At 40.8% G+C, this 27,507-nt stretch overlaps 1 protein-coding gene across 2 annotated transcripts in view; it reads left to right on the plus strand.

Annotated features, from left to right (window-relative positions):
- COL4A5 (collagen type IV alpha 5 chain) overlaps window positions 1-27,507 on the plus strand; it is a 221,796-nt gene that overhangs the window by 74,239 nt on the left and 120,050 nt on the right. For both annotated transcript variants that reach the window (XM_077478955.1, XM_077478950.1), the window contains exons 3-9: window positions 2,099-2,188; window positions 7,252-7,296; window positions 10,479-10,523; window positions 10,704-10,766; window positions 13,872-13,925; window positions 19,039-19,065; window positions 22,595-22,675. In XM_077478955.1, the coding sequence (XP_077335081.1) occupies window positions 2,099-2,188; window positions 7,252-7,296; window positions 10,479-10,523; window positions 10,704-10,766; window positions 13,872-13,925; window positions 19,039-19,065; window positions 22,595-22,675 (405 nt within the window). The remainder of the gene's footprint in view (window positions 1-2,098; window positions 2,189-7,251; window positions 7,297-10,478; window positions 10,524-10,703; window positions 10,767-13,871; window positions 13,926-19,038; window positions 19,066-22,594; window positions 22,676-27,507) is intronic.

A 27,507-nucleotide genomic window follows, 5' to 3' on the forward strand; every position in this document is an offset into this window, starting at 1 on the left:
TTTCCTATATACTTATAACTGAAACAACATAGTTCATCCAAATTCCTTCTCTGTCTGTTTCAGCATTAATTTACCCCAACATTCCATATTTCTGATATGTGTATGTTGTATCATGTACTTCGGTTACATCTCTTTGTATTGCTTTCTTTGTGTGAAATACTGGGTGGTGTAGCCAGTCCCTCAGCTTTCCTATTTCAGACTGATAACACTAGGCACGAGCGCCCATCAAGTCCAGTGTGGTCACTTTTCTGGCTGTGCTGGGAGCACAGCCTGCCTTTCCTGCACTGTTTAGACTTCTGATGTGACCCCTGAGAAGATCAGTGTGCTGCTATTTCTTCACCCCCTCCTCTCCAAGCTCCTTATACAGCTGACAACATAGATTATGTGAATTGTGTACAGATCCTTGCAACATGGGGCCCCGTGGATGAATGGCATAACAATGGGCCTCAGGAGCTTGTCACGGTATGTCTGTGCATTCAAAATGCCATCAATAAAATGCAACTGTGTTTGTTGCCCATAGCATATACCTGACCATACCATAACTCCACCGCCACCATGAGCCACTCGATCCACAACATTGACATCAGCAAACCGCTCACCCATATTACATCATATACTCTGCCACCTGCCCTGTACAGTGAAAAGCGGGATTCATCCATGAAGAGAACACCTCTCCAAAGTGCCAGACACCATTTAATGCAAACCGATTGTTGCAGCAGCTGTCCGGGTGGTTGGTCTCAGACAACCTTGGAGGTGAAGATGCTGGATGTGGAGGTCCTGGGCTGCGGTCTGCGGTTGTGAGGCCAGTTGGATATACTGCCAAATTCTCTGAATCGCCTTTGGAGATGGCTTATGGTAAAGAAATGAGCATTCAATTTAAGGGCAACAGCTCTGGTGGACATTCCTGCAGTCAGCATGCCAATTGCACTGCATATTTTAGAGTGGCTTTTTATTGTGGACAGCCTAAGGCACACCTGTGCAATAATCAGCATCTTGATATGCCACACCTGTGAGGTGGATGGATTATCTTGGCAAAGGAGAAATGCTCACTAACACAGATTTAGACAGATTTGTGAACAATATTTGAGAGAAATAGGCCTTTTGTTTGATTGAAAATGTCATAGATGTGTAAAGTGATTGTAAACCCTTACAATCCACTTTTTGCTACAGTTAAGCCTATAATAAGGCTTACCAGTAGCTTCCCCCAGATATCTCCTAAACCTGCACAGTTTAGGAGATATACTCTGTATCTGCATGTACCGACGTCATCGGCACATGTGCACTGAAGCAATGGCGCGTACGTGCCGTTTGCTTCAGTGAGTGTGCCGTTACCAGCGGCTCCCGCACGCATGCGTGGGAGTGACGTAGTCACGGCTCCGGCCAATCACAGCGCCGAAGCCACGATACCCATCAGTAACTATGCATACTAGCTCATCATGCCTTTGTCTTGCAGGTCTTTTTTTTTTTTCATGTGGGTTTACAACCACTTTAAGTTCAAATAGGGGCAAACACAAAAGTGTTGCATTTATAATTTTGCCCAGTGTTTGATGGAGGGAAGTAGTGACATCATATATACAGGATTTGAGCTAATTACCTTCAAGCGCTATATGACTTCTCATTTTGAGGGTCATACTATTCCGGTAAGACTCTGATATGGGCACTGGTGTGGGATCACTGAGAGTTTTTCTTCACCTAGAGTTTTCCACATTAAGTGGAGATTTATATGAAGATTATCTCTCCTAGAATTCACAGTGGAATTCTTTTGTAGGCATGGGCATTTTATGATAGATACACAGGACTGTTATTAGTTTTGTTTTGATTTAATTTTGTGAGCGCTGCATGTTTGGTTTATTTAATTTTACCATTTTTGTATCTAATGGTGTGCTAGATGCTGGTTTTTGGATTTCACCCCTTAGCACATTTATTTTTTATTTTTAAGTGTTAATTATATGTAAAGAAAAAGTACATTTGTGTTTGGTCCTTTTTATAATGTTATGCTTCATATTTAGTATTCAAATCCATATGTAGACTATGTTAATGTTTTTTTTATGCAATTCTTTAAGTCTTTAATAACTATTGATATTTGTATTTCTTAAAGGGTGAGAGGGGGCTTCCTGGATTAGAAGGACAGATTGGATTACCTGGATTTCCAGGACCTGAAGGACCACCTGGATCTCGGGGTCTAAAGGTAAGTCAGCAAGAAATTCTGGTACTAATAGCCTTTATTATTACCCTTCATTTGTTTTATATGGATATTAGTGGGTTGGTTCAGTACGGAAGTACAAGGTGCATTATATACTGACTTGCCCTCTAGTAATTTGGGAATGCTAAGGCCACTAATGGCAGTGCTCAGGCCAGTTCAGTAGGAAATTCTATGTGAGTGGTTTGTGGTATGTTCCGTTAACCACTGAACGCAGCATATCCCTTACCTGGATGAACACAAAATGAACTCTGTAAAGAAAGTGGGGGGGGGGGGGGTGCCAACTTAATAAATCCTACTGGTTTGGTTTCGGTGTATTTAGTGTATTCTATGTAAGATAAAAACTTATAAAAATCATGAGGTGGAGTTGCCCATCAAAGATAATAACATCCTGGGGTGCTCTGATGCCGCTCTGCGGGCTCTGGTATTGATCCCTCGGCCATGGAGGTATTGATTCCATTCACACTTTTGTGCAGTGTCCACTAAACAGGAAGCTCCATGCTGACCAGTCTGGAATGTGGAAGTGACATCACCACTTCCACTTCCGGTGTTTCTTGCGTGTCGAGTTGGTCTGCCCCACTGACCTTTAGTATCTTCCTTTTGGCTACTTAGGATGCCCACCATAAGGAGGGGCTGGTTGAAAGGTGTGAGGGATGGTGTGTCAGACCTTGATAATGCTAGGAAGTATTGACATTTGCATATGATATTGTCAAAGGGGTGAACATTGGTGATCAGCAGACATGAATAGGACCATCAGATCAATAAAAATCAACATCAATAAAAACTTTTTATTCTTGTTAAAAAAAGAATCAAATGTTCACCAAGGCATACAGCAGTCAATTGATGGTCATGCAGAGACTTGGATTAAAGGACTGAGAGTACCTGGAGGCTGGAGCCGCATGGATGACACAGGAGCACCGCTGATGGGGTCTCGTCCAGAACCATAAAGCCAGGGGTCAGATGAAGGATGAACCAAACTGCAGGCGCAGGATGTGTTGGGGCCAGTATACAGCGGCCGCTCACACTGCGTATGAAGCCCTGAAGTGATGTCACAGCCTAGTATCACTGGAGACACAACATGTTTCGGAGACACACCCCTTCTTCAGATAACCTGAAGAAGGGGCATGTCCCCATAACATGTAGTGTCTCCAGTCGGCAAAGTGTGACTCTCTTTGCTCCCTTGGCATCAACAGTTCCTAATTGGCTCCAGCAGCAAGGTTTGCCCATACTCTTCAGATTCCTTTGGGTGACTTCCGCCAGGCTGTGACATCAATTCCGGGCTTCGTACACAGTGTGAGCGGCCGCTGTATATTGTCCCCAACAGTTCCTGTGCCTGCAGTTTGGTTCTCCCTTCATTGGACCCCTGGCCTTACAGTTCTGGACGGGCCATCCATCAGCGGTGCTTTTGTGTTCTTTGTCCAGAGGCTTTGTGCTGGGTTTCCCTAAGCCCTTGTGTCATCCATACCTCCAGCCTCCAGGTACTCTCAATCCTTTAATCCAAGTCTCTGCATGACCATCAATTGACTGCTGATGAACATTTTATTATTTTTTAACAAGTATAAAAAGTTTTTACTTTGCCTCTGAGGGTCCTATTTATGTCTGCTGATCAGCGCTGTTCACCCCTTTGATTATATCTTCTGTCCTCATTTGTCTATGAGTTTTGGACAGCAGCGGCCACAGCTACATTTAATTTTTCTTTTTGGCTTTTTACTTGGCCTCTGGTCTGTGCGCTTGGATTTCTGTTTTTAACGTTTGCATATGAGAGTGCCCCAGGGTGCTTCAAAAGGTTTCTTATGTGTATAGTTTTTAGCCGGTAGCAGGTTTAACATGTCGGATAGGGTCAGGTGTGCTTTAAAGCAACCTTTCCTTTTTCCAACAAGTGCACCTGTGGCCAGACTATGGACAACAAATCATTTACATATTCTTAACAAAATGTAAAAGAACTTTACAACAAGCCATTCCAGACCTCTATAGCGGCTTTTAACATGAATTTATTCTTTCCTAAAGGTCACAACAAAAGGTCCAGTTGGTCATCACAAGGACACATAGAAAACAATTGTTTGCAATTTTTCCCCCATTCACACCACAATGGAGTGGTGATGTGCAGTGCAGTGCCATGTGGAAAATGCAGACCTGCTACAATTACCTGCAGTGCAGCACCTCGCACAACACTGTGGGGGTTATTTACTAAGACTGGAGAGTACAAAAACTGGTTCAACTCTGAATAGAAACTAATCAGCTTCCAGGTTTTGTTGCCAAAGCTTAACTGAACAAAGTGAAGTTAAAAGTTGATTGGCTACCATGCAGCACTGTGCCAGATTCTGAGTGCACCAGTTTAAAGAGGAAGTAAACCCTGATGGGTTTACTTCCTCTTTGATTCCCTGCAAAGGTAAAGCATAATGGACTACTATGCATCGCATAGTAGTCCATTATGTGTCACTTACCTGACACAGGAGCCAGCAAAGTCACCGCTGTCCCCTTGTGTACGGAGCATCCATCTTCTTGGTGGGTCTCGCTGCTCTGGCGCTGTCATTCAACTGAGCCGCGATGACGTCACTCCCGCGCATGCGCACGGGAGCTGCCACTCGCGGCACATCACCATTAACAGCGGCGCGCTCAGTGCGCCTGCGCGCTGCTGTCTACGGCGCATGCGCCTTAGACAGCGGTGCCTGTCTTTTGGCAAATATTTCTTGGACCTACAGGTAAGCCTTAATCTAGGCTTACCTGTAGGCCAAAGTGGTTTGTAAGGGTTTACAACCACTTTAAGTAAATCTCCCCCTGTGTATCACTAAACCCTAAACCATAAAGCAGTATGCTCTTCAAATTCAACTTCAAAAAAGTTGCAAAACAAGAGTGCAGTGTGGGGTGCACCAACGCTCACCGGACGTCAAAGAAACATCAGCCTACATGCTAAAACATAGTGCGTCTTAACAGCTCTAATGATTGTTTACATTAGGGGACTGGTGACTTTGAAAATACAGAATGCTGTTAACTTTGAAAGTGAGTTTCTTTACAATGCTTATAGATACGGAGATAATGTGGGCTTGTTTTAAAGTGCTTTTACGGCTTGTTTGAAATGTGTGACTACTTTAATGTGCATTTTATGGGCACAGGCTTACTTTAAAGCAGAGTTCCAGACATACATTTTATTAGACATGTGAGAAAGCTGCTCCCATACATTTAAAACCTTTCCTTTTGTTTGAGTATGCATTTAACCTGGCAGTAAGAAATCAAACCTTTTCTTATAGAAAAGTCCCCTGCCCATTTATTGTCTAGTTCGTAAGATTGATGTTCTGTGTGTGCTATCCTCGGGTCACTGGTTTTGTATATTACCCACTCTATTGCAGGCGTAATGACATCCCTGGTTGCTGCAGCTGGTGCACATAAGAGTCTCGGACTCCTGGCCTGAACAGTCCATTGTAAATACATCGTTTGATATGCCCACAGTCTCACTCACATGCCCATCCATTCTGTTCACTGATTCTTACATGATGGGATTTGTAGTTTCAGTGAGGGCTGACATGACCGCTTCTCAGAAGCCCCTTCTCAGTTCCCAGGACTTGCATCTTCCATATGATTGCATGTTTTCACAGGATTTAACATTTTTACAAAAGTTTGAAAAAATAAATAAATAAAATAACCCCTCATAAGCAGTTTTGTGATACTTATGAAATTGAACTATTGTTTATCCAGCTTTACATAATTTTACAGTTCATTATGTCACCCAGTGCACTCAGCCCCTTATGCTTTTCAAAAAAAACTAATATGAGTGTCACTATTTTGCCCCATTATAACATTGTCAAATGCCAAATGAAGCCTGTCCAAACCCCAGCACTTGTAGCTGATGATACTACTCATGTTCAGCTATCTGCTTTATATGTTACAGCACTTGTGTGTAATCTAGCATTTCCATGATAGTGGGGTTAGTAAACACACAGAGACAGACATGCAGTTAAAGAATGTTTAGAAATAAATACATGTTCTGCCCACCTTGTCAAGTCTCTATAATGTTAACCCAGGGTGGACTTTGCCTTTCTTATGAAAAAATAAGTTTAACAAAGTGATATATTCTCTTTTTTAATACTTGTATTCCTTGGTAACATTTATTGCTTTTATATATTTTAAAGGAATTATAGTATACCGGGACTGTTTTAAAAGCTTCCAGAAAGGTTTAATTTAGCAAAAAAGCTCTCCTACATCAATCCCTATTAAACTGTAGGTGTACTGTACATCACTGTGCTATGCGTGTTCAGTTGTGCTGTGTAGTCCATTTCTAAAGTGCAGTAACGATGTTTCCCACAAGATGGCAGTACAGTCTTCAATCATGTTGAAAGAGTACTATAGAACTATGGGATTGATTCATTATAGGAATAGAGACTGTTTGCTTAGCAAAGACAATGTTCACTTAACTTCGTAGATAAGGTTTGTCTTTTTAAGCTTTGAATACCCATTTATGTGCAGCGGAAATAATAAAAAAAAAAAGCAGAGTTTTTGTCTGCAGATATTTGGAAGATTGAAGGAAATACCGCTTTACATTAATCATTAAGCTACGTTAACATTGACTTTGTGAACAGTCTCCACTCCGTTAATCATCTCTACTGACTTTGTCATTGTCCCATTTTTTGATTTCTTATCACTGCAGATAGTTCTATTATTTTGCATGGCATCTTTAAAAAGTTTTGATTTTCTTTTAATTGCCCTACATTGCTTTCTAGCATGTATTAGATTCAATGTCAAAATGCTGTTTAATAATCATATTTTAACATCCATATCATGCACAGATTTCAATGTCAAAATGTTATTCATTAATTATGTTTTAAATATCCATATTAAATTCTGAAAAAAAAATGAACTTGTAATAATTTAATGACAATGTGTTTTTTGTTTCTCAATCTTACATAAGGAAACATATCATACCAGTAAGTTAAATAAACAAGTTTATAAATAAAATGGATAATTAGCATGCATTGTATATATAGTTTGAATAAATAATAAAACAAGCTAGGTCATGATCGGTAACATCTAACACATTCTGATGCCTTCTTTTTTAGGGTGATGATGGACAGCAAGGACCTATTGGCCCCAAAGGAATAAGAGTATGTAATGTAGACCTGTACTACTGACATTGCAATGTGAAATATCATTCTGTGTATTTGAAAAAGCTCATTCTACTTTAATCCCTTTATTACTAGACTAGTTAAAAGCTACATTTTGTAATATATATATATATATATATATATATATTTATATTTATGTATATATATATATATTTATGTATATATATTTATGTATATATATATATATGTATATATTTATTTCTCTTCTGGAATGGGCTGTATATCTGTGTGTGATATACAAAATCTATATTATCCTGAGATTATGCTTTGGGATATATGTAGGGCCCCAACTAACGATTATTTTCATAATCGATTAGTTGACCAATTATTGTTTCGATTAATCGGTTAATAACCTTAAAAAAAAGTGTGGTGTATAATTTATTTAATATGTAAAGTTTTAAAAAAAGGCAATTTATTCTTAAATATCTCTATATGCAGTGGTAAATATAAATAACTATATGGTTAGGGAGCAAAATGTCTAATCCACTCTGAGAATAACAGACAGAAGAGATATACTGTATATATTAGAGGGGATATATACTGTATATACTATTAGAGGAGAGAGATACTGTATATACTATTAGAAGAGATATACTGTATATACTATTATAGGCTATATACTATATATACTATTATAGGCTATATACTGTATATACTATTAGAGGAGAGATACTGTATATACTATTAGAGGAGAAATATACTGCATATACTATTAGAGGAGATATACTGTATAAACTATTAGAGGAGATATACTGTATAAACTATTAGGAGAGATATACTGTATATACCATTAGAAGAGATATACTGTATATACCATTAGAGGAGAGATATACTGTATATAATATTAGAGGAGAGATATAGTGTTTATACTATTAGAGTGTATATAGTGTATATACTATTAGAGGAGATATATACTTTTAAACGGTCAATCTGGTAAATATCATCAGACTCATTAACTTTAACCCCATTTTTTACTGGCCGATTAATCGATTATGAAAATAGTGATCGATTAGTTGTCGATTAATCGATTAGATGTTTCAGCCCTAGATATATGTGTAAATTTTAAACAGCTATGGAAAGCAGGTTCACCCGGTGTAGGACAATCTTTAAGCCACTGGTGGTCAATCTGAAAATTATAGAAAGTGTCAAGTGTAGCCTTTTTTTTTTATGTGTTCAGTGTTGTTAAACCCAAGTGGTGGCTGCAGTATTGTCAGTCTGGGGGGAGAGGAAAGTTTAATGCACTAGCAGGATCACCAGGTTAAAATAAAAGATAGAAAACCTAAATCAGATACTGATACAGCCATTACAACAAAAAATTGGTAAGCTTTTAAAAAGAAAACGAATGCACCCACCACATCAAATGATTGATAAGCTGCAGTATATAACATTTTTGATGTTGGGTTTAATACAATTTTAATCACATAGTGCCATACTGATCTCTCTCTCCTCAATGAGGCCAGGACTACAATAAAGGCTTTTACAATAAAGGCTTTTACGAATTAAAAGAGGGAAAAACGGCCAAGCAGAGCAATGTCGCCTTCTCTCTGAGGTCAGGACTTTGTTTGCACTGTCAGGCGGAGATCAATCTGCCTGTCAGTAAATTCTTTATTTCGGTGATAGGTGCTAAAACGCAGTGAGTTTTTCATCGTCTGACAAGCAACTGACGCTTTGGTGCCCGACACCTAGCAGAGAATGTACAGAGAGCAATCAGGTAGCATGTTAAGCACCAAGGCTTTAGATAGGAACCACATACAGGAAATATTGCCCTTAAAGAATAATGGGCCCCAAGTGAAGGGAATGTAGATTGTCTAGAGGTGGTCTTTTAACCCCTTCGATATCTGCTAAAGTGTGATGTACAATCCCCACACAGGCCTGGGAGATTAGCCCATTGAGACAATGACACAAAACAGCGAAGTCTCTCCGAGCAAATCTAATCTTTATTCTTTGGTGTGAATATTTGAAGGGGGCTTTCAGAAAGTACCGCCCTTTGAACGTGTCATACAGATTATCTAATCATATACAAGTACAGCCTACAATAAAAGTGAAACTAGTGATTCCTCAAAATCATGTGCTTTCCAAAAAACAAAGCAACATGAGAAACAAAACTAGATTAGCAAAACTAGAGCATATATATTTGTGAAGTGGATGTTAGAGACACAAAATGGAAACCGAATTTCTTAAAGAATGAAAGCGGTTAAGCTAAATATCCCTTCACCAAGCAATTTCCAAACTGTTGCACAGGAAGCCATTGCACTTTGTCTGACTTTTATAAAACAGATTAAATCAGAAGACAGAAGTCAAAACATGGAAAAAAGGGTATAAGTACCACAGCGCTAACAGCCTGAATAAAATGAAATACAAAATGAAGTGCAAAATTAATCCAAAAGAAACAAAAAATATATCAAGCATGTAGCCAATAAAAGCTTAAAAAACACATGCAAATATGTATAAACTTCTAGTTGGAAGGTTCCTTTCACAGGTGCTTCTGTGCTAGAAATAGTGCAAATCAATATTAAGCATGTGACCAGTGAAAGTCCAAAAAAACATATAGCAGTTTTCAGTTGATAAGTTCCTTTCCCAAGTTCCTTTAAAAAGGAACTTGCTGTGCTAAAAAACAAAACAACATATGATGCTGTAAACAGGTGCATACAGGATCAAACCCAAACCCCCCCCTATGGTTAAGCTCACCAGATCCAATGGACCCCCAAGCAGTACTGCGTTGCGGGTCTGTTAGGCTTAGTATGGTGAGCGGGGTGATGAAAACACCAAATCCTGGGGTGTTTTCAGGCACAAACATATGGAGAAAGAGCCTGCATAGTAAAGTACGTCTTGTTTAATTCATTAAAATCACTTTTTACAAGGTTAAATGGATGGATGAACATCAATTACCAGTCCATTAATCAATTGGCTCTCTCACAACCTAACCTCAGTTGAACATGCATGAGACGTGATGTCACCCCGGTGCCGCAAGCTGCACGTGACGCTGCATTTCTCCCTTCCCATCAAGATGCAGAGGCTTTCCTTCAGCCATATCTAAGTTTATGTACTGTTGCATTTCCTTCACCAATCTAGCTAAATTATTAGCTAATATCATTCTTTACTGTGTTTAAATAAAAGCGTAGAAATAATAATCAGATTTATTTCCACTACTCTGTACACAGGGACCTCCAGGACTGCCAGGATTTCCAGGATCACCCGGATTGCCTGTAAGAACAAAAACCCTTTTCTACTTTACTTCTTATTCCTCTTTTTTGTCTGCCTTATAATTGGTCCTGTGTACCTTTTTAGTGGGCTAAGGATCCCGGGACACATTACCCTGCCATTGATAATGTTAAAAGCTGTTGTGTGGGTAATATTTCACTTTTAGCATTACATTTCTTTTTCAGGGTTTGCCAGGTCAGGATGGAGCCCCCGGACCTGCTGGTATTCCAGGATGCAATGGAACAAAGGTATTAGGCGAAATGATGTTATTCTGGGATGTCATAGCTAACCTTGATAATTGGGAAATGGAAGGTGTGACAGACCTAGCCCGGGACACAGGCTTTTTGAGAGGACTGAATGCGAGCCTCTTGCCGACTGATTATGGGCCCTGGATTTTAAGGGGCACAGGGTGAATGAGAACCCCACTATAATTTGTTCTAGTCAGATTCAATGCTGTATATATGTATATATAATGTGTGTTGCCTCATGCTGTTGGGACACAAACTGTTAGATGCTAATGTCATGAACTCCAGCCACCTGTCTGTTGTGTAAATGAGTCTAGTCTGGCTTGTAGGAGTATTCACACATTGTTGTTTGTGCTAATTAACCCTGTGTTTATGTTTATGGTAATGTTTATTGAATTGTTAGTGAGCTTGGAGCCGAAAAGTCTTATCTCTCAGGCAACTAGTCTGAGTGTTGATTTAGATAATTAGCTCATGCTAATTATGTTAGGTTTTAGTCTTCTACTGTATTATAAATACTTGCCATTTTGGTTCTAATAAATGAGTCCATGTTGAGCAGCTAAGCGAGTGTCGTCTTGCTTTGTGCTTGTAAGACATTGGAGTCAGATTGGAGGAAGCGGGATATACTGACGGAAGCACTCAATCGAAGGTATACAGTATACTGAATGGCGTTGTTACTAAGGCAGTAATACAAGTGTGGAGAGGTGGATAAGGCCAACAAATGAGTGAATATTTTCTTATGATTCAAGATTATTGCACATTGTGTGCTGTTCTTTGCTACATTAAATAAGACCACATAATCAGGCTGTTGGTTTACCCCCCTTCATTTGGATCTTTATATGAACTGTCTGGGTCTTTATATGACCTTTACACAGGAGGAGGTTCCATTATTTGTTGAACCATTATTCACTCACCTCACTATAGGCATTATTAGGATTAGAAGACACAAACCCTTTTTGAACAAATTAGCTTCACTCTCATATGAAACTGAAAATGTTTTTCAATATGTTCTCATGGACTTGAGCTGATATTTGTCCACTCCAGACACCAGTGTCATGTCTATAAGGTACCCACAGACACTGTTAGCAGAAGACTATTGAAGCAAGTAGCAGCTGGATGGTCTACAGATCACTGTTGCTTTCCCCTGATGAGATGGAGCCAACAGTATTTAGTTATTTAGGTATATAAAGTGTAGCGCCAAGGATGATAGTCTGGTTAGAACATGTCAGGACCCCCAGACATATAAACCTACATGAAATGATACTGTAGAGAACTGGTGACCTATACTAAAAAAATATCAAATAAAATTACAAAACGATGTGATAATATCAAATTCAAAAATACAGTGTAATTAGTGATACACATTAACCACTTCCCGACCAGCGCACGCCGATGTACGTGGGCAGAATGGCACGGGCAGGTATATTGGCGTACAGGTACGTCCGATTTTAAATGCCGCCCTGCCATCGCGAGCGCGCCGGCGCGCTCGCATGCCGGTCGGGACCCCCGTGAGTCCAGTCGCTGGTCCCGCAGATTCGATCGCCATGGACATACCCACGATCGTCTCACGGGGCGGCTGAACGAGGAAATGCCTTTGTAAACAGCATCTCCCTGTTCTGCCTAGCAACAAGTGACGCTGATCTCTGCTCCATGTGATTGGAGCAGAGATCAGTGTTCACTAAAACAAAGCCCAGCCCCCCACAGTTAGTAACACGCCCCTAGGAACACTTAACCCCTACACTGCCACCCCCTGGTTAACCCCTTCACTGCCAGTGTCATTTACACAGGAATCACTGCATTTGTATAGCAGTGATTGCTGTATAAATGACAATGGTCCCAAAAATGTGTCAAAAATGTCCGATGTGTCTGCCCTAATGTCGCAGTCACAATAAAAATCGCTGATCGCCGCCATTACTAGTAAAAAAAAAAATTATTAATAAAAATGCCATAAAACTATCCCCTATTTTGTAAACGCTATAATTTTTGTGCAAACCAATCAATAATCGCTTATTGCGATTTTTTTTTACCAAAAATATGTAGAAGAATACGTATCGACCTATACTTTGGGAAAAAATGTTTTTTTATATATTTTTGGGGATATCTATTATAACAAAAAGTAAAAAATAATGCTTTTTTTTAAAAAAATTGTTGCTCTATTTTTGTTTATAGCGCAAAAAATAAAAAACGCAGAGGTGATCAAATACCACTAAAAGAAAGCTCTATTTGTGGGAAAAAAAGGACATCGATTTTGTTTGGGAGCCACGTCGCGCGACAGTGCGATTGTCAGTTAAAGCAACGCAGTGGCAAATCGCAAAAAGTGGTCTGGTCTTAAGCCAGCAAAATGGTACGGTCTGTAAGTGGTTAATGACCCTTGCAGATATTAACACTTCACATATGTAAACCTGAAGCTGGACTAGTGATGAACCTGCACAGAGAGCCTAATTAATACAACATAGATAAGCATAAAGCATGTGAAAAAAAAGTCTTTAGGTGAAAAAGTTGAACGTGCAACAAAATCCCACGTGGATGGATATGGGCGTTTCTTCAAAACCTCAAAGAAGAGAAGTATGTTGACGCACAATCGCTACTGTGACAGTCCCACCACCTATGAAGATTTGAGCTTACCGAATATAATAAATGAACGTATTTTCTATGAGTCAAAAGAGCTTAGAAGTGTCAGCTTTCAAAAGGGGTCCGTCTCCACACAGGGATCCAATATCAACCAATATAGTGGGAGAGGATAGAGAAGACCATATAGCGTAATTCCATATAGCAACGACAATTTATTAAAAAGTAACACACTTACATTTTAAAAGTGTTTTGAGCGCTTGTAAAAAGTATATATGTTGGCGGCAGTGGAGTTCCGCCTGACGTGTTTCGTCTCCATAGACTTCGTATTTATTTATTGACCTGCAGTCAGATTCAGGTGTGGAGGACAGATGCCTGTCTGCACATCCTGTTACTGTTTAGAGTCACCTTGGTATCATGGGCACCTTGAGAATGATGGCTAGCATTTCATATCATCTATTATATGAGTGCATCGCACATTACATTGTATAGAAGTTAAAGACTGTTATGTTTGTGTCTAACCTCCTAAAACTCTGTTTATAGGGAGATCGTGGTTTTCCAGGAAGTTCAGGTTTTCCAGGTCCATCTGGTCCCCAGGTAAGAACTGAAAGTTATGTTCACTCCCCACTCGTCCACGGAGATGTTCTGTCCTGCACTTGATTTTCTATTTGGTCCTGCACTTGATTTTCTATTTTGTTTCCTGTTATACAAATGAGTGTCTGTGTTGGGCTGCAGTATGATCAAATATACTTCGGTCCAAAAACAGAAATCCATTTTGGTAAATAGATTGTCATAAGTTCCGTTAATAGACATTAAAAGGCCAATTTAAAATGGAGGACGGATACTGCTCTGAACTCTCCACTTGACTTTAGAGTATATTTTACTTCCCATTCACAAAATGTAGGCTGCAGTATGGCGCCTACAATATCTTGCAGAGATCTCTACACCTAATGCTGCATAGGGGAGCTCTGTGATTGGAAGAGAGGCCACTTTGACAAGTCATGTAACTGGGCTCCCTTCGCCTTACCTTTTCTACCATTCATTTTAATAGTACTCTGCTGGATTCAGAGTCCTGAAGCAAGTATGAAAATAACAAGAATATGCAGTTGCAAATATTGAAAGGTTTTGAATTCCTCAGATTATGTTGGTTGGTTATATACTGTAAAGGAGACAGTAAAAGCTTGTAGTAATTAGGTCAATGTACATGAGAATAAATCTAAACAGGTGAATATGGCAAGTACAAAAAAAATCTTTATTTGGGTGATATATCTCTCAGCAGGCTGTTGCTCTATGCAGGGGCGGACTGACAACTCATGGGGCCCCCGGGCAATAGGAGATTATGGGGCCCCCAGGCAACCAGAGATTATGGGGCCACACAGTATACACACACAGAATACAATCACACAGTATACACACACAGAATACAATCACACAGTATACACAGACATGTTTCTATTGGCTGAGAAGGTACTGGAGAGGTGGGGCAGCTATAATCTCAGGATTTTTAGACCGAAAGGATGTGGGTAAGGGACATTTCAGAGTCAGATGTAAAAAAAAAAACACTGATTTTTACATATTGTCCCTGGTTTTACTGAGGCTGGTAACCCTGATGGGGCCCCCTAGTGGCCTGGGGCCCTCTGGCAGTGTCCGAGTGGCCGAATGGTCAGTCCGGCCCTGGCTCCATTACTGAATTATTGAGACCCAGGCGATGAGATTTAGAACCATCTCTGGTGTGCCGTGTCAAGTCATAATGTGCTTCTTAGCCCCTGATAAGGAGGGTTTGATGTATATCACCATAGAAATTCCACTTAGTTGTAAGTGGCAATCTTACTGTATCTTCTGCTTTGTTACAGAAATGGTTGGATAGTTCACTTAAACTAGTGGTAAAGGTAGCTAAATTAGTTTCCCACCAATGAAGATCTAGCAGCTATGTAAGCAGCTCTGCATAGTAACCAATCAGCTCCTAGGTTTTATTGGCAAAGCTTAATTGAACAAGTTGAAGTTAGAAGTTAATTGATTACTTACGCACAGCTGCACCAGATTCTGTGTGCACCAGTTTTAGCAAATCTCCCCCAGAGTAACCCATTTTGAGTTGCTTTCTTAGGCACAAAGCTTTTGAATAAAGTAAATCTTAAACAAATAACTAAACTACCTATAGGTTTTAACACATTAATGTAATTTCTCTAGATGTTTTTTGATCTTTTATCTTTTTATAAATGACCTTCACATCATCTGGACATACAGAGTGCTAGGGGCTGGCATCTTATAACAGGAGGTTGTTTTATTGAGTAGTACTGTTGTATAAAGTAGTGGATGAGCACAATAGCTTTTTATGATTACAGACATCACTATCTGACCACTACCCCCCCCACATTGCATCACCCCCAGACCACTTCATACATCCAGCTGACAGACATCACTCAGAGCTGCGTGTTACCCCCCAACGGAGGGACATCATTCCATGGTCATTTTTCTTTCCCTTATCTTCCCAGCATCACTCCCTGGTCACTCCATAGACACTGCAAGAAACCCTTCCCATTCTGCCACTGTCATACCCTCCACACTCCTCTCCTGCACATACTGCCCCCATCATACCCTCCGCACTCCTCTCCTGTAATACTGCCCCCATCATACCCTCCACACTCCTCTCCTGCACATACTGCCCCCAACATACCCTCCGCACTCCTCTCATGTAATACTGCCCCCATCATACCCTCTGCACTCCTCTCATGCACATACTGCCCCCAACATACCCTCCGCACTCCTCTCATGTAATACTGCCCCCATCATACCCTCTGCACTCCTCTCATGTACTTATTGCCCCATCATATCCTCCGCTTTCCTAGCCTGTACATACTGACCCGATCATACTCTCCACACTCCTCTCCTGTAGATACTGCCCCCATCATACCCTCCACACTCCTCTCCTGTAATACTGCCATCATCATACACTCTGCACGCCTCTCCTGTAATTACTGCACCCATCATACCCTCTGCACTCCTCCTGTACATACTGCCCCCCACCATACCCCCCGCACTCCTCTCCAGTACATACTGCCCCCATCATACCCTCCGCACTCCTCTCCTGTAATACAGCCCCCATCATACCCTCTGCACTCCTCTCCTGTAGATACCACACTGATCATACCCTCCACACTCCTCTCCTGTAATACTGCACCCATAATACCCTCCACACTCCTCTCCTGTACATACTGTCCACTGTCATACCCTTCACACTCCTCTCCTGTTCATACTGCCCCCATCATACCCTTCGCACTCCTCTCATGTACTTATTGCCCCATCATATCCTCCGCTTTCCTATCCTGTACATACTGACCCGATCATACTCTCTGCACTCCTCTCCTGTAGATACTGCCCCCATCATACCCTCCACACTCCTCTCCTGTAATACTGCCACCATCATACCCTCTGTACGCCTCTCCTGTAATTACTGCACCCATCATAACCTCTGCACTCCCCCTGTACATACTGCCCCCCACCATACCCCCCCGCACTCCTCTCCAGTACATACTTCCCCCATCATACCCTCCGCACTCCTCTCCTGTAATACAGCCCCCATCATACCGTCTGCACTCCTCTCCTGTAGATACCACACTGATCATACCCTCTGCACTCCTCTCCTGTAATACTGCACCCATAATACCCTCCACACTCCTCTCCTGTACATACTATCCACTGTCATACCCTTCACACTCCTCTCCTGTACATACTGCCCCCATCATACCCTCCGCACTCCTCTCCTGTAATAATGCACCCATTTACCCTCCGCACTCCTCTCCTGTACATACTGCCCCCATCATACCCACCACTACAACAAAAAAATGCAGTGCACTGCTAAAGTGTTTGGGTTTGGCTTGAAGAAAAGGTGGCAACCCTATTTGCAATTCTCATACAATATGTCTTCAGCACACCTTAGGTTTGAGGAATATAACTCCATTTAGTTGTGCATAATGCAAGTGAGTGTTACTTTTTGTTATGAATAAGCAATCCTGAAAGGTTTTAAAACTTTGCAGTTATTCTGTTACTTCAACTATAAAAATAAAAGAGATTGCACTCTAAAAGTACATGGTGTGCTGGTGACATATTATATAAAGGGGGTTTTCATTCAGACATTTTTTTTACCAAAAAAGAAACAACTTTCTCCCAATTGTTCATTTGTGTTGTCACCCTGTTACATGTGACCCTGGTGGAAAATACAAGCAGCTGTGCCAACAGACATTTCACAGACTTGTCCATCATTATCACCATTATTAAACATATGTGCAGTCAATGGTGGAGTGAGTATATGTGGACAGACAGTGGCTGAAAGGGGCTGGAAGTGATCAGCAACAAGAGGAAAATAAAAAAAGGTGATACAGTATTTATTGAGAATATTGGTTTATGATACACAGTATTTTATCAATCTAACTGGTGTTCAGTTAGGAATCATAACTTATACTTTAATTGTATATTGATAATGTAATATTGAATATCATATAATACAGTCTGTGGTATTAATATAGAGCGTTTGTTATATTAAATTTTTTTATCAAACTGTTTTAATGCCATTTTATTTAATGGTATCTGTTTCATAGCAGCTATTATGGGCATATAATAAATTAGTTATTTTGTTTCAGACTATTTTGTATTGGATTATGGTGTATTGTGCTGTTTAGGATATAAAGCTTTTGAACTGATTTACTAAAGTAAACCCAATTCAAAATGTTGGGAATATTCACTCCAGTTGTCCAATTAAGTGAAAAGTACTTGCATATGATTGGGAATACAAAGTGAACAATTTACTTTTCACATGGTTGGATAAATGTGGTGAAGATTCTTCAAGAGGAAGTAAACCCTGATGGCTTTACTACTTCTTTTTTTCCCTGCAAAGGTAAAGCATAATGGACTACTATGCATCGCATAGTAGCCCGTTATGTGTCACTTACCTGACACAGGAGCCAGCGATGTCACCGCTGTCCCCTCTTCCATGAAGCATCCATCTTCCTTCTGGGTATCGCGGCTCCGGCGCTGTGAGCCGCCACTAACAGCATGATCGCCGTTAGCAGCGGCACGCTCAGTGTGCCTGCGATCCACTGTCTACGGTCCATCTTTCTTCTGGGTATAGTGGCTCCGGCGCTGTGAGCCGCCACTAACAGCATGATCGCCGTTAGCAGCGGCACGCTCAGTGCGCCTGCGATCCACTGTCTACGGTCCATCTACCTTCTGGGTATCATGGCTCCGGCGCTGTGAGCCGCCACTAACAGCATGATCGCTGTTAGCAGCGGCATGCTCAGTGCGCCTGCGATCCACTGTCTACGGTCCATCTTCCTTCTGGGTATCGTGGCTCCAGCGCTGTGAGCCGCCACTAACAGCATGATCGCCGTTAGCAGTGGCACGCTCAGTGCGCCTGCGCGCCACTGTCAACGGCTCATGCGCCGTAGACAGCGGCGCCTGTCTTTTGCAAATATCTCCTAAACCGTGTAGATTTAAGAGATATTTCTTGCATTTACAGGTAAGCCTTAATCTAGGTTTACCTGTAAGTAAAAGTGGTCTGTAAGAGTTTACAACCACTTTAACTCTTAGCAATTTTTAGTAAGATTCTTAACTTTAGTAAATCAACCTTTCTGTATTTACAAAATGGAACTGTTCATATATTTATTTTAAAATGAATTTTGCCTAAATTAAATAACATTTCCTTTGCACTTTACAGGGTCCCCCTGGATTACCAGGTTTAAAAGTAAGTCACTTTGTTTTACTGTCAAAGACTAGTTTTAGATTCCAGTTTGCAAAGGAATTTTTACTTAGCTTAGTCAATGTTGTAAAAATTCACTTTTCAAAAAGTACTCAAGCATGTATTAGTATTTTGGTTGCAAATGGTCATATGATTGAAGTCAGCAGCGCTTCATTTCATTCACTGAGCTAACTGAAAATTCACTTGCAAAGTGATAATTCAGTTTGGTAATAGAACAAACATTATTCCTTTAGCAAATCAAAGGGAGGAGTATGTAAGGACATGTTGTTGAAAATATAACCATAGATTCAAAAAGAGCAGCGCCCAAATGAAAACATATACTGTAGAATATTTGCACCAAGGACAAGTGAATATGTTTCAGTTCTTTTCAAAAGGTTTTGATACTGAGCTTGTAATAATAATATGAGAAAGAGCTGTAACCTTTTCTAGCTTGCCTTCATTTTGTTATAGAGAAAACTGCTTAGAAGTGTGACAATTCTCTATCTGGTATCATCTCTGAGCTCATATAATTTCAGTATATCACTCATGTAAAGTGCCTTGATCGTTGTATACATTTTTGTTTCCCATAGACATAAGACTAATGCCCCATACACACAGTCGGACATTCCGACCACAAAATCCGCCTGATTTTTTCAGAGGGATTTTGGTCTAAACTTGTGTTGCATACTTCGGAACGAGGTGACGTACAAAACGTACAATGGGACTACGTAGAGGCCAGTAGCCAACGTCTACAAATTTTTTCTGAGCATGCGTGGTACTTTGTTGCATCGGAATTGTCTACACAATTTTGGAATTTAAACGATTGGATTTTATTGTCAGAAAATTTTTGCTCTCAAACTTTATGTGTCGGAAATTCCAATGGAAAAAGTCCGATACACGATCGTATTTTCCAACAACATCGCACATTTTCCGTCGGAAAGTCCGACCATGTGTATGGGGCATTACAGAATCACAAGGCCACTTTTTATTAAACCATATCTTTTATTGTCTCTGCAAAATCATCTGTTTTAAGCTGGCCATATACTATACAATTGGATTTTACAATGTCTGTGTAATTGCCTTTAGATTTATCAAAGCAATGTAATCTAAGTACAAAGTAAACACTCCGTTAAGTTAAGGGCTGTTGCAGATAGGCATCTCCATCTCTGAGTCCATGCAAGGTAAATTCTTCTATAGTGTATGAGCTTATTCCAAGAATAGAACATTTTCTATTGTTCGAAAATGTCTGTATGCTATATGAGTGTTAATGCAAGTACCAGTGCATACCTGAGTATAGCCTGGTATAACCATTCATGTCTATGGGTGGCTGTACATTGCACCAAGGCTTCTTGGGCAAGGGAAATACGCCAGAATTTATATTATAGTTGCTCAGGTGCCATGGGCAAGACTCTTAGGCAGGTCGTCACACCACATAACTGATGGTAAATCTAAAGGAGATTTAAGAGTCGTATTGTATAAGTATAAGGTTAGCTTCATCAGAACCTCAAAAAGAAAAAGGCGTTTTTCAACACTAACAGAAAGGCCGTATGCATCTCTTGTTGTTGTCAGTGGAAGAAGATGTTTTTGGTAAAATGACCTTTTGTCTCTAGATAGGGCTGAGTGGCTCCTATCAGGAAAAAGCAAACAACAAAGTAATATTAACAAATAAATAGGTATAGGAATAGTATATAGGACTGCCAAAAAATGGTTGATCCAAACAAAAAGATGAATGCAATGCAGACATTAATTTCGCCCTTAAAGAAGATCACATTTTTTCCAGTTCTGTCCCCTATGGGACAAGGCACATGTAGTATTTTGTCCTATGTTTCTAAGTACTTTCAAACCCTAATTGGGAGGTCTGACCTGCCCCCCTCCTGCAGTAGTCGATCTGACAACAGCTATGAAGGACACGGCCGATTCATAACTGCAGCTTGTCTGAGCTGTGAACAGTTTCCTGAGATAAACAATGACAAGGGTAATGCTGTGGTTGAGGTGGGGGGGGGGGGGGGGGCAGCCTCTGCATTCCTCTTGCCATTTCTGGAAAGCACTCACATCTGAGTAAAACTGCTCAAGTGGCCTGTACAGAGCCCAGAAATATTGTGGAAACCCTTCACAGTAAAATGGAAGTTGTGAAAGTCACAAAGGGAAACTGCTCATGGTTTTGAAATATTAGCAAACATTTACTAAAAGATTCACCCTCCTACAACATGCTGATGATAAGCCTTCCTGGCACCCTCCACTATCCTCCATCATGAAGCCCATCTCCAATATTTACACCTAGACTCCAAAGGAATCCATTCATTCACATCTTGTCAGAAACCATGAATCAGACTGAGACAGAAGTACAATTAAATCACACTTGTTTATTAAATAAAAATAAAAAAGGTAAATAGAAAAAGCGTAGTGAAAGCATAGCCAGAGTCCAACAACCAGATAGAGTAGTCAGCCAGGCCAGAGTTCAATAACCAGATCGGGTAATCAGCCAGGCCAGAAGTCAGGGATCCAAGTAGAGCAACAGCAAGCAGGATAAGGAGCCAGAAGGGATGTCAGCAAGCCATTCTTAAACCAGAACCACAGGAGATGGTTTCTTGTGATGTGACCAAGGCGAAGGCAGAGGTGAAGTAAGCTGGACAGCTTTAAGTAGGCAGGTCAGACGAGCAGGATCAGGAACAGCTGGTAACTTTGGAGAGAGATGAGAGCTGGCAATTATCTGACAGCTGAGCAGCCAGCCCAGAGAAGGAAGGGCTAAGCCAGCCCTGACACATCTTCTCTGTTCCCAACACCAACTGCGGTACTCCTGGTCCGGTCAGGTGCCTCTGCTGCCATGCAGAAAGCTGGTAGATGCTTACAGGTATGACTCTAGTCCTTCCCAACAGCTGCCTGGAGTGGCAAAGTTTATTAAACTCTAGTGAATCGAGTGCTATACATCTGAAGGCAAGTAGAGGACACGTTCTTAATAATAGTGCAGTGGATCTCTATTGGCTTGGAATGTGTGGCCACATCCAACTTCCACAATATGTATTCTTCAATTATTACTTCATTCTACCAAAGAGAGAGGAAAAGAGAGCATAATATATACTATTTTAAGAGAACGCATTCTGACTTTTTTGTGGCTTAGTTTCCTGGGCAGACAGTAACTAGCACTAAACTGACTTTACTACCTGGCCAGATTCCCACTTTAATAACTTATATTTAGAGCTCTTATCAGCTCTTCTAATAGAAACTCTATAAGAAAGATTACCTGCTGACACTGCTGATATTATTTTGGGAAATACAAGTTAAATTGATTGATTAATTTCTGAGTCACTGTCTTGGAACTTGAGCAGATCAGGCTGCATACTTGCTTCAGACTAGTGACCAAAAAGCAAGAAACATTTATTATAGGAGGTCAGGCCACAACCATGGTTTCCAATGGTAAGCTGAACTGTAGAAAAAATGCTTTACTTGCCATCTACATTTTAGCCACCAGAGGTCAGGCATGCACATTATATATTGAGAAACTTCACCGTTGTGTACTTTTTTTTGTGTCCTCCAGGGGGAGCCAGGGGAAGTTTTCTCGGTGTCACAGCCAGGACAGAAAGGTGATCTTGGACTACCAGGTCTTCCAGGTTTACCAGTAAGTTTTTATACAGCCTTTCTTGCAGGTGATTCATATCTTTTACATATTTCATTGTTAAATAGTATACTATTATGTACAAAACAGTAGAGTATTTGAATATCAGTGTATCTGGTTGATGTGAATTAAGCACAGACTCCAAATTAATTGTTAGAAATTTTTTTCTTCTTTATGTTTCTTAAAACAGCGAAATTGGCGATTATGTTACAGAAAAAATGTTTGTGTTTCAGAAGTTATGTAATATCTTCACTAGTAGAAATATCGGCTTATAATGGCAGGTCCAGCAAAGCTCTAAAGAGTAAAAAGAGTTGTGGTAAAAAATAAAAATTCAAAAAAAAGGCTTTGGAGTTGAATTACTAAGAGCAAAGTTACTGTGCACTGCAAGTACGCTTGCTCCAGAGCTTAGTAAATTAGGTAAAAATTTACATTGCAAAGAATACCCAATCACATGCAAGGAAAATGAAAAAACATAATTTTTGCTTGCACATGATTGGATGATAGAAATCAGCAGAGCTTCCCCTCTAGAGCTACAGCAACTGCACTTGCATTGCGCAGACTATTTACCTTCAGTAAATGAACCTCCCTATGACATTTTGAAATAGTCCTTACATCGGGGGCCACATGAGAAACTGGGACTGTTGTGGAGGGCTGGACCAAAGTTTAGTGTAAAGTAAGAATATTTTGATTAACCTCCCTGGCGGTATGATTATTTCTGATTGCTGAAAGCGGTACAATTATTTTGCATGGAGATTTGGCGTTTTATATTGTAGGCCTGCAATTCTTAAGAATAACTCTCTTAAATCTGTTCAAACAAGAGTCTAGTAGACATCCCGGGTATGATAAAGTTTATAATATAATAAATAACTATAAATAATGATAACAAATATTAATAAAAATTATTCAATAATGTAATCAAATCCAAAAACACTGAAATTTGCTCATTTGCAGAATTGTCGCTGCCATTAGATTTAGTGTGATTCTAATTTATTATCGCTGTTTTCTAGCTGGTCTAAAATCACTTTTGACATAAAGGGACACTTTTTGGTTGCTATGGACAATCTCCAAATTCCAGGCAGAAAAAAACAGTATTTATAATATAAAAGTGCATGCAGGGCACTGGACAGACCACTAGGGACAAAGGGGATGTGTCATTTTTTTATACAGTACTGTAATCTGTAAGATTACAGTACTGTTTGTGTATTTTTACTTTTTTGAATTTGGCGCCGATCTCGTCGTAACGTCGCAGGGAACGGAGCTCGGCGGCACTCGGGCACTGTGTGAATCGAGCGGAGGACGGCTCGCACACACAGAGGGGGGACATTGCAGGATCCAGGGGACAAGGTAAGTAACTTCTCCTAGTATCCAGCAATGCGATCCCGAGTCTGGCTCGGGGTTACCACTCATGGTACTGAAATTCCAACCCGAGCCAGACTCGGGATTACCGCCAGGGAGGTTAAACTAGCAGCCTTAGGGCACTTTCACACTGGGGCGTTGGTGGTAAAACTGCGCTTTTCGGGCGATAGCGGGGTGCTTTTAAACCCCGCTAGTGGCTGAAAAAGGGTTAAAAGCACCTCTGCAGCAGCACTTCGGCGGCGCTGCCCTTTGATTTAAATGGGCAGGGGCGCTTTAGGAGCGGTGTATACACCGCTCCTAAAGCGCATCAAAGATGCTGCTTGCAGGACTTTTTTTTTGCGTCCGGTGTGAAAGCACTCAAGCCTTCACACTGGAGTGGCAGGAGAGGCGCTTTGCCTATTTGTAGTGCTATAGCGCCTGTAAAGCGCCTCAGTGTGAAAGTAGTCTTAGGTGATTAGCACTGGACTGGGAAGGTCCATAAGTACGTAAACAGAGAGAAAACACACACCCGGCACTAGGAATAATAGGTACAACTGCTCCTGAAATAGTGTGCACACTCATGATTAATACACCCCGTTCACATTGAATACAGCTTTGTGCGGCTTGCCCACATCTGTGCAACTTCATGCACATATGTCTATGCAAGTCACATGAAATCACCCAAAATAGTGCAGGGACCTTTTTCAAATTGGTGCAAGACAAGAGTTGCACCATTGTGAACGGGGGTTTAAACGCTAACACAGGAAGGACTTGGCCGCGTAGCAGAGTGTCAGGAGAGTGTTGGGACATTTCCTAGGCAAATGCTCTCCTGCTAGAACCAAGCCTCCCCGCTGCACTGATCAGCCCATGAAGCCATAATTTGCCCAGGTCTGCCTATGCCATAAATATAATTTTGGAGTCATCTTGAATTGGTCACATCAGATAATAATGTGTACCTTTTATTTACAGGAACACTGGGCTGTAGCATATTTTTTCTCAATTATTTTTCATCCTTTTTCGTTGGGAATATTAAGAAAATATTTTTGAAGCTTATACCTCCTAAAAAGCATTGTTTTTCCCAACAAGGTTTATATATCACAAATAATAACAAAGTTATCGGTAGCTGAGTAGGCTTATAGCTAAATTATAAAAATAGTTTGGTTGTAAAAGTTCAGGAGCTGCAGCTATACAATGCCTTGAAAAAGTATTCACACCCTTTGAAATTTTTCACATTTTGTCATGTTACAACCAAAAATGTAAATGGATTTTATTAGGATTTTATGTGATAGACCAACACAAAGTGGCACATAATTGTGACGTGAAAGGAAAACTATAAATGTTTTTTTTTCAAATTTCTTTACAAATAAATATGTGAAAAGTGTGGCGTGCATTTGTATTCAGCCCCCCTGAGTCAATACTTTGTAGAACCGCCTTTCACTGCAATTACAGCTGCAAGTCTCTACCAGCTTATTTCTGATTGTTCTTTGCAAAAAAGCTCAAGCTGCATCAGATTGGATGGAGGGCGTTTGTGGACAGCAGTTTTCAAGTCTTGCCACGGATTCTCAATTGGATTTAGGTCTGGACTGGGCCATTCTAACACATGAATATGTTTTCATTTAAACCATTCCACTGTAGCTCTGGCTGTGTGTTTAGGGTTGTTGCCCTCTTGGAAGGTGAACCTCCGTCCCAGTCTCAATTCGTTGAAGACTCTAAGCCCTTGTACACACGATCGGAGATTCCGACGGAATGTGTCCGATTGGACCATTTTGTCGGATATTCTGACTGTGTGTGGTTTACATCAGACTGTTTTCCAACTTGTTCGTCAAATTTTCAGACAAAATGCTCCGATCGGACATACTCCGATCATGTGTAAAGAATTCCGATCGGACAAAGTGCCACGCATGCTCAGATCAAATTCCTACACCAAAGCTATTGGCTACTAGCGTGAACGTAGTCCTGTCGTAATGAAATAACGTCATCACGTTGGATTTCCCAACAACTTTGTCCGACCGTGTGTATACAACAGTTTCGGACAAAATCCATCGGACAAAATCTGACGGATTTGGTAGTCGGAATCTCCGACCGTGTGTACAAGGGCTAACAGGTTTTCTTCTAAGAGTGCCCTGTATTTGGCTCCATCCATCTTCCATCAACTCTGCCCAGCTTCCCTGTCCTTGTTGAAGAAAAGCATCCCCCAACATGATGCTGCCACCACTATGTTTCATGGTGGGGATGGTGCGCTCAGGGTGATGTCAGACCAGAGAACCTTCTTCCACATGTTTACTGTGTCCCCCACATGGCTTCTTGCAAACTGCAAATGGGACTTCTTATGGCTTTCTTTCCACAATGGCTTCTTGCCACTCTTCCATAAAGGCCAGATTTGTGTAGTGTATGACTAATTGTTGTCCTGTGGACAGGTTCTCCCCCCTGAGCTGTGGATCTCTGCAGCTCCTCCAGAGTTACCATGGGCCTCTTGGTGACTTCTCTGGATAATGTTCTCCTTGCCCGGCCTGTCAGTTTAGGTGGACGGCCATGTCTTGTGGGTTTGCAGTTTTGCCATACTCTTTCCATTTTTGGACGATGGATTGAACAGTGCTTCGTGAGATGTTCAAAGTTTGGGATATTTTTTCAAAACCTAACTCTGCTTTAAACTTCTCCACAACTTTATCCCTGACCTGGTGTGTTCCTTAGCCTTCGTGATGCTGCTAGTTCACTAAGGTTCTCTAACAAACATCTGAGGGTTTCACAGAACAGCTGTATTTATACTGAGATTAAATTACACACAGATGGACTCTATTTACTAATTAGGTGACTTCAGAAGGCTATTAGTTCCACTAGATTTTAGTTAGGGGTATCAGCCTAAAGGGGGCTGAATACAAATGCATTCCACGCTTTTCAGATATTTATTTGTAAAAAAAAAAAATTGAAAACCATTTATAATTTTCCCTCCACTTCACAATTACGTGCCACTCTGTGTTGGTCTATCACATAAAATCCCAATAAAATAAATTTAGGTTTTTGGTTGTAACATGACAAAATGTGGAAAATTTCAATGAATACTTTTTCAAGGCATTATAACAGTGCAGTGCAAAGTTCCTTCTGGGGCAGCCATGTTGTATAAGTGTCTCCAGTGTTCAGGCATTTAGGAGCATATAGAAATTCATGCAGCTTTCCTCAATGATGCATTCTTTAATTTTCTCAGCCTGCAGTAGAGTGCGAGCCCTGCAGTGACTTCTTTAGAAATGTCCAACACACCCCCTGCTGACTCAGAGCCAGAGCTCTCCAATCAGTGGGAAGTATGAGCATTGCTAATTGCAGAGCTATAGGTTTGATTATATAGAGTGTGTGTGTGATCTCTGCAATGAGACCACTGCTTCCCCACAGAGAGCAAGGTTTCACTCGGCAGCTTCTGCCAGGGGACAGGCTTTTCTATCCAGGCTGCTTTAGAAAGACAACATACTCTAATGCCGCGTACACACAATAGAATTGTCCGTCCGCCG

The sequence above is a fragment of the Lithobates pipiens genome, unplaced genomic scaffold (genome assembly GCF_037356315.1).
Source record: "Lithobates pipiens isolate NorthernLeopardFrog02 unplaced genomic scaffold, aLitPip1_a1.2 Scaffold_1, whole genome shotgun sequence".
NCBI lineage: Eukaryota > Metazoa > Chordata > Amphibia > Anura > Ranidae > Lithobates > Lithobates pipiens.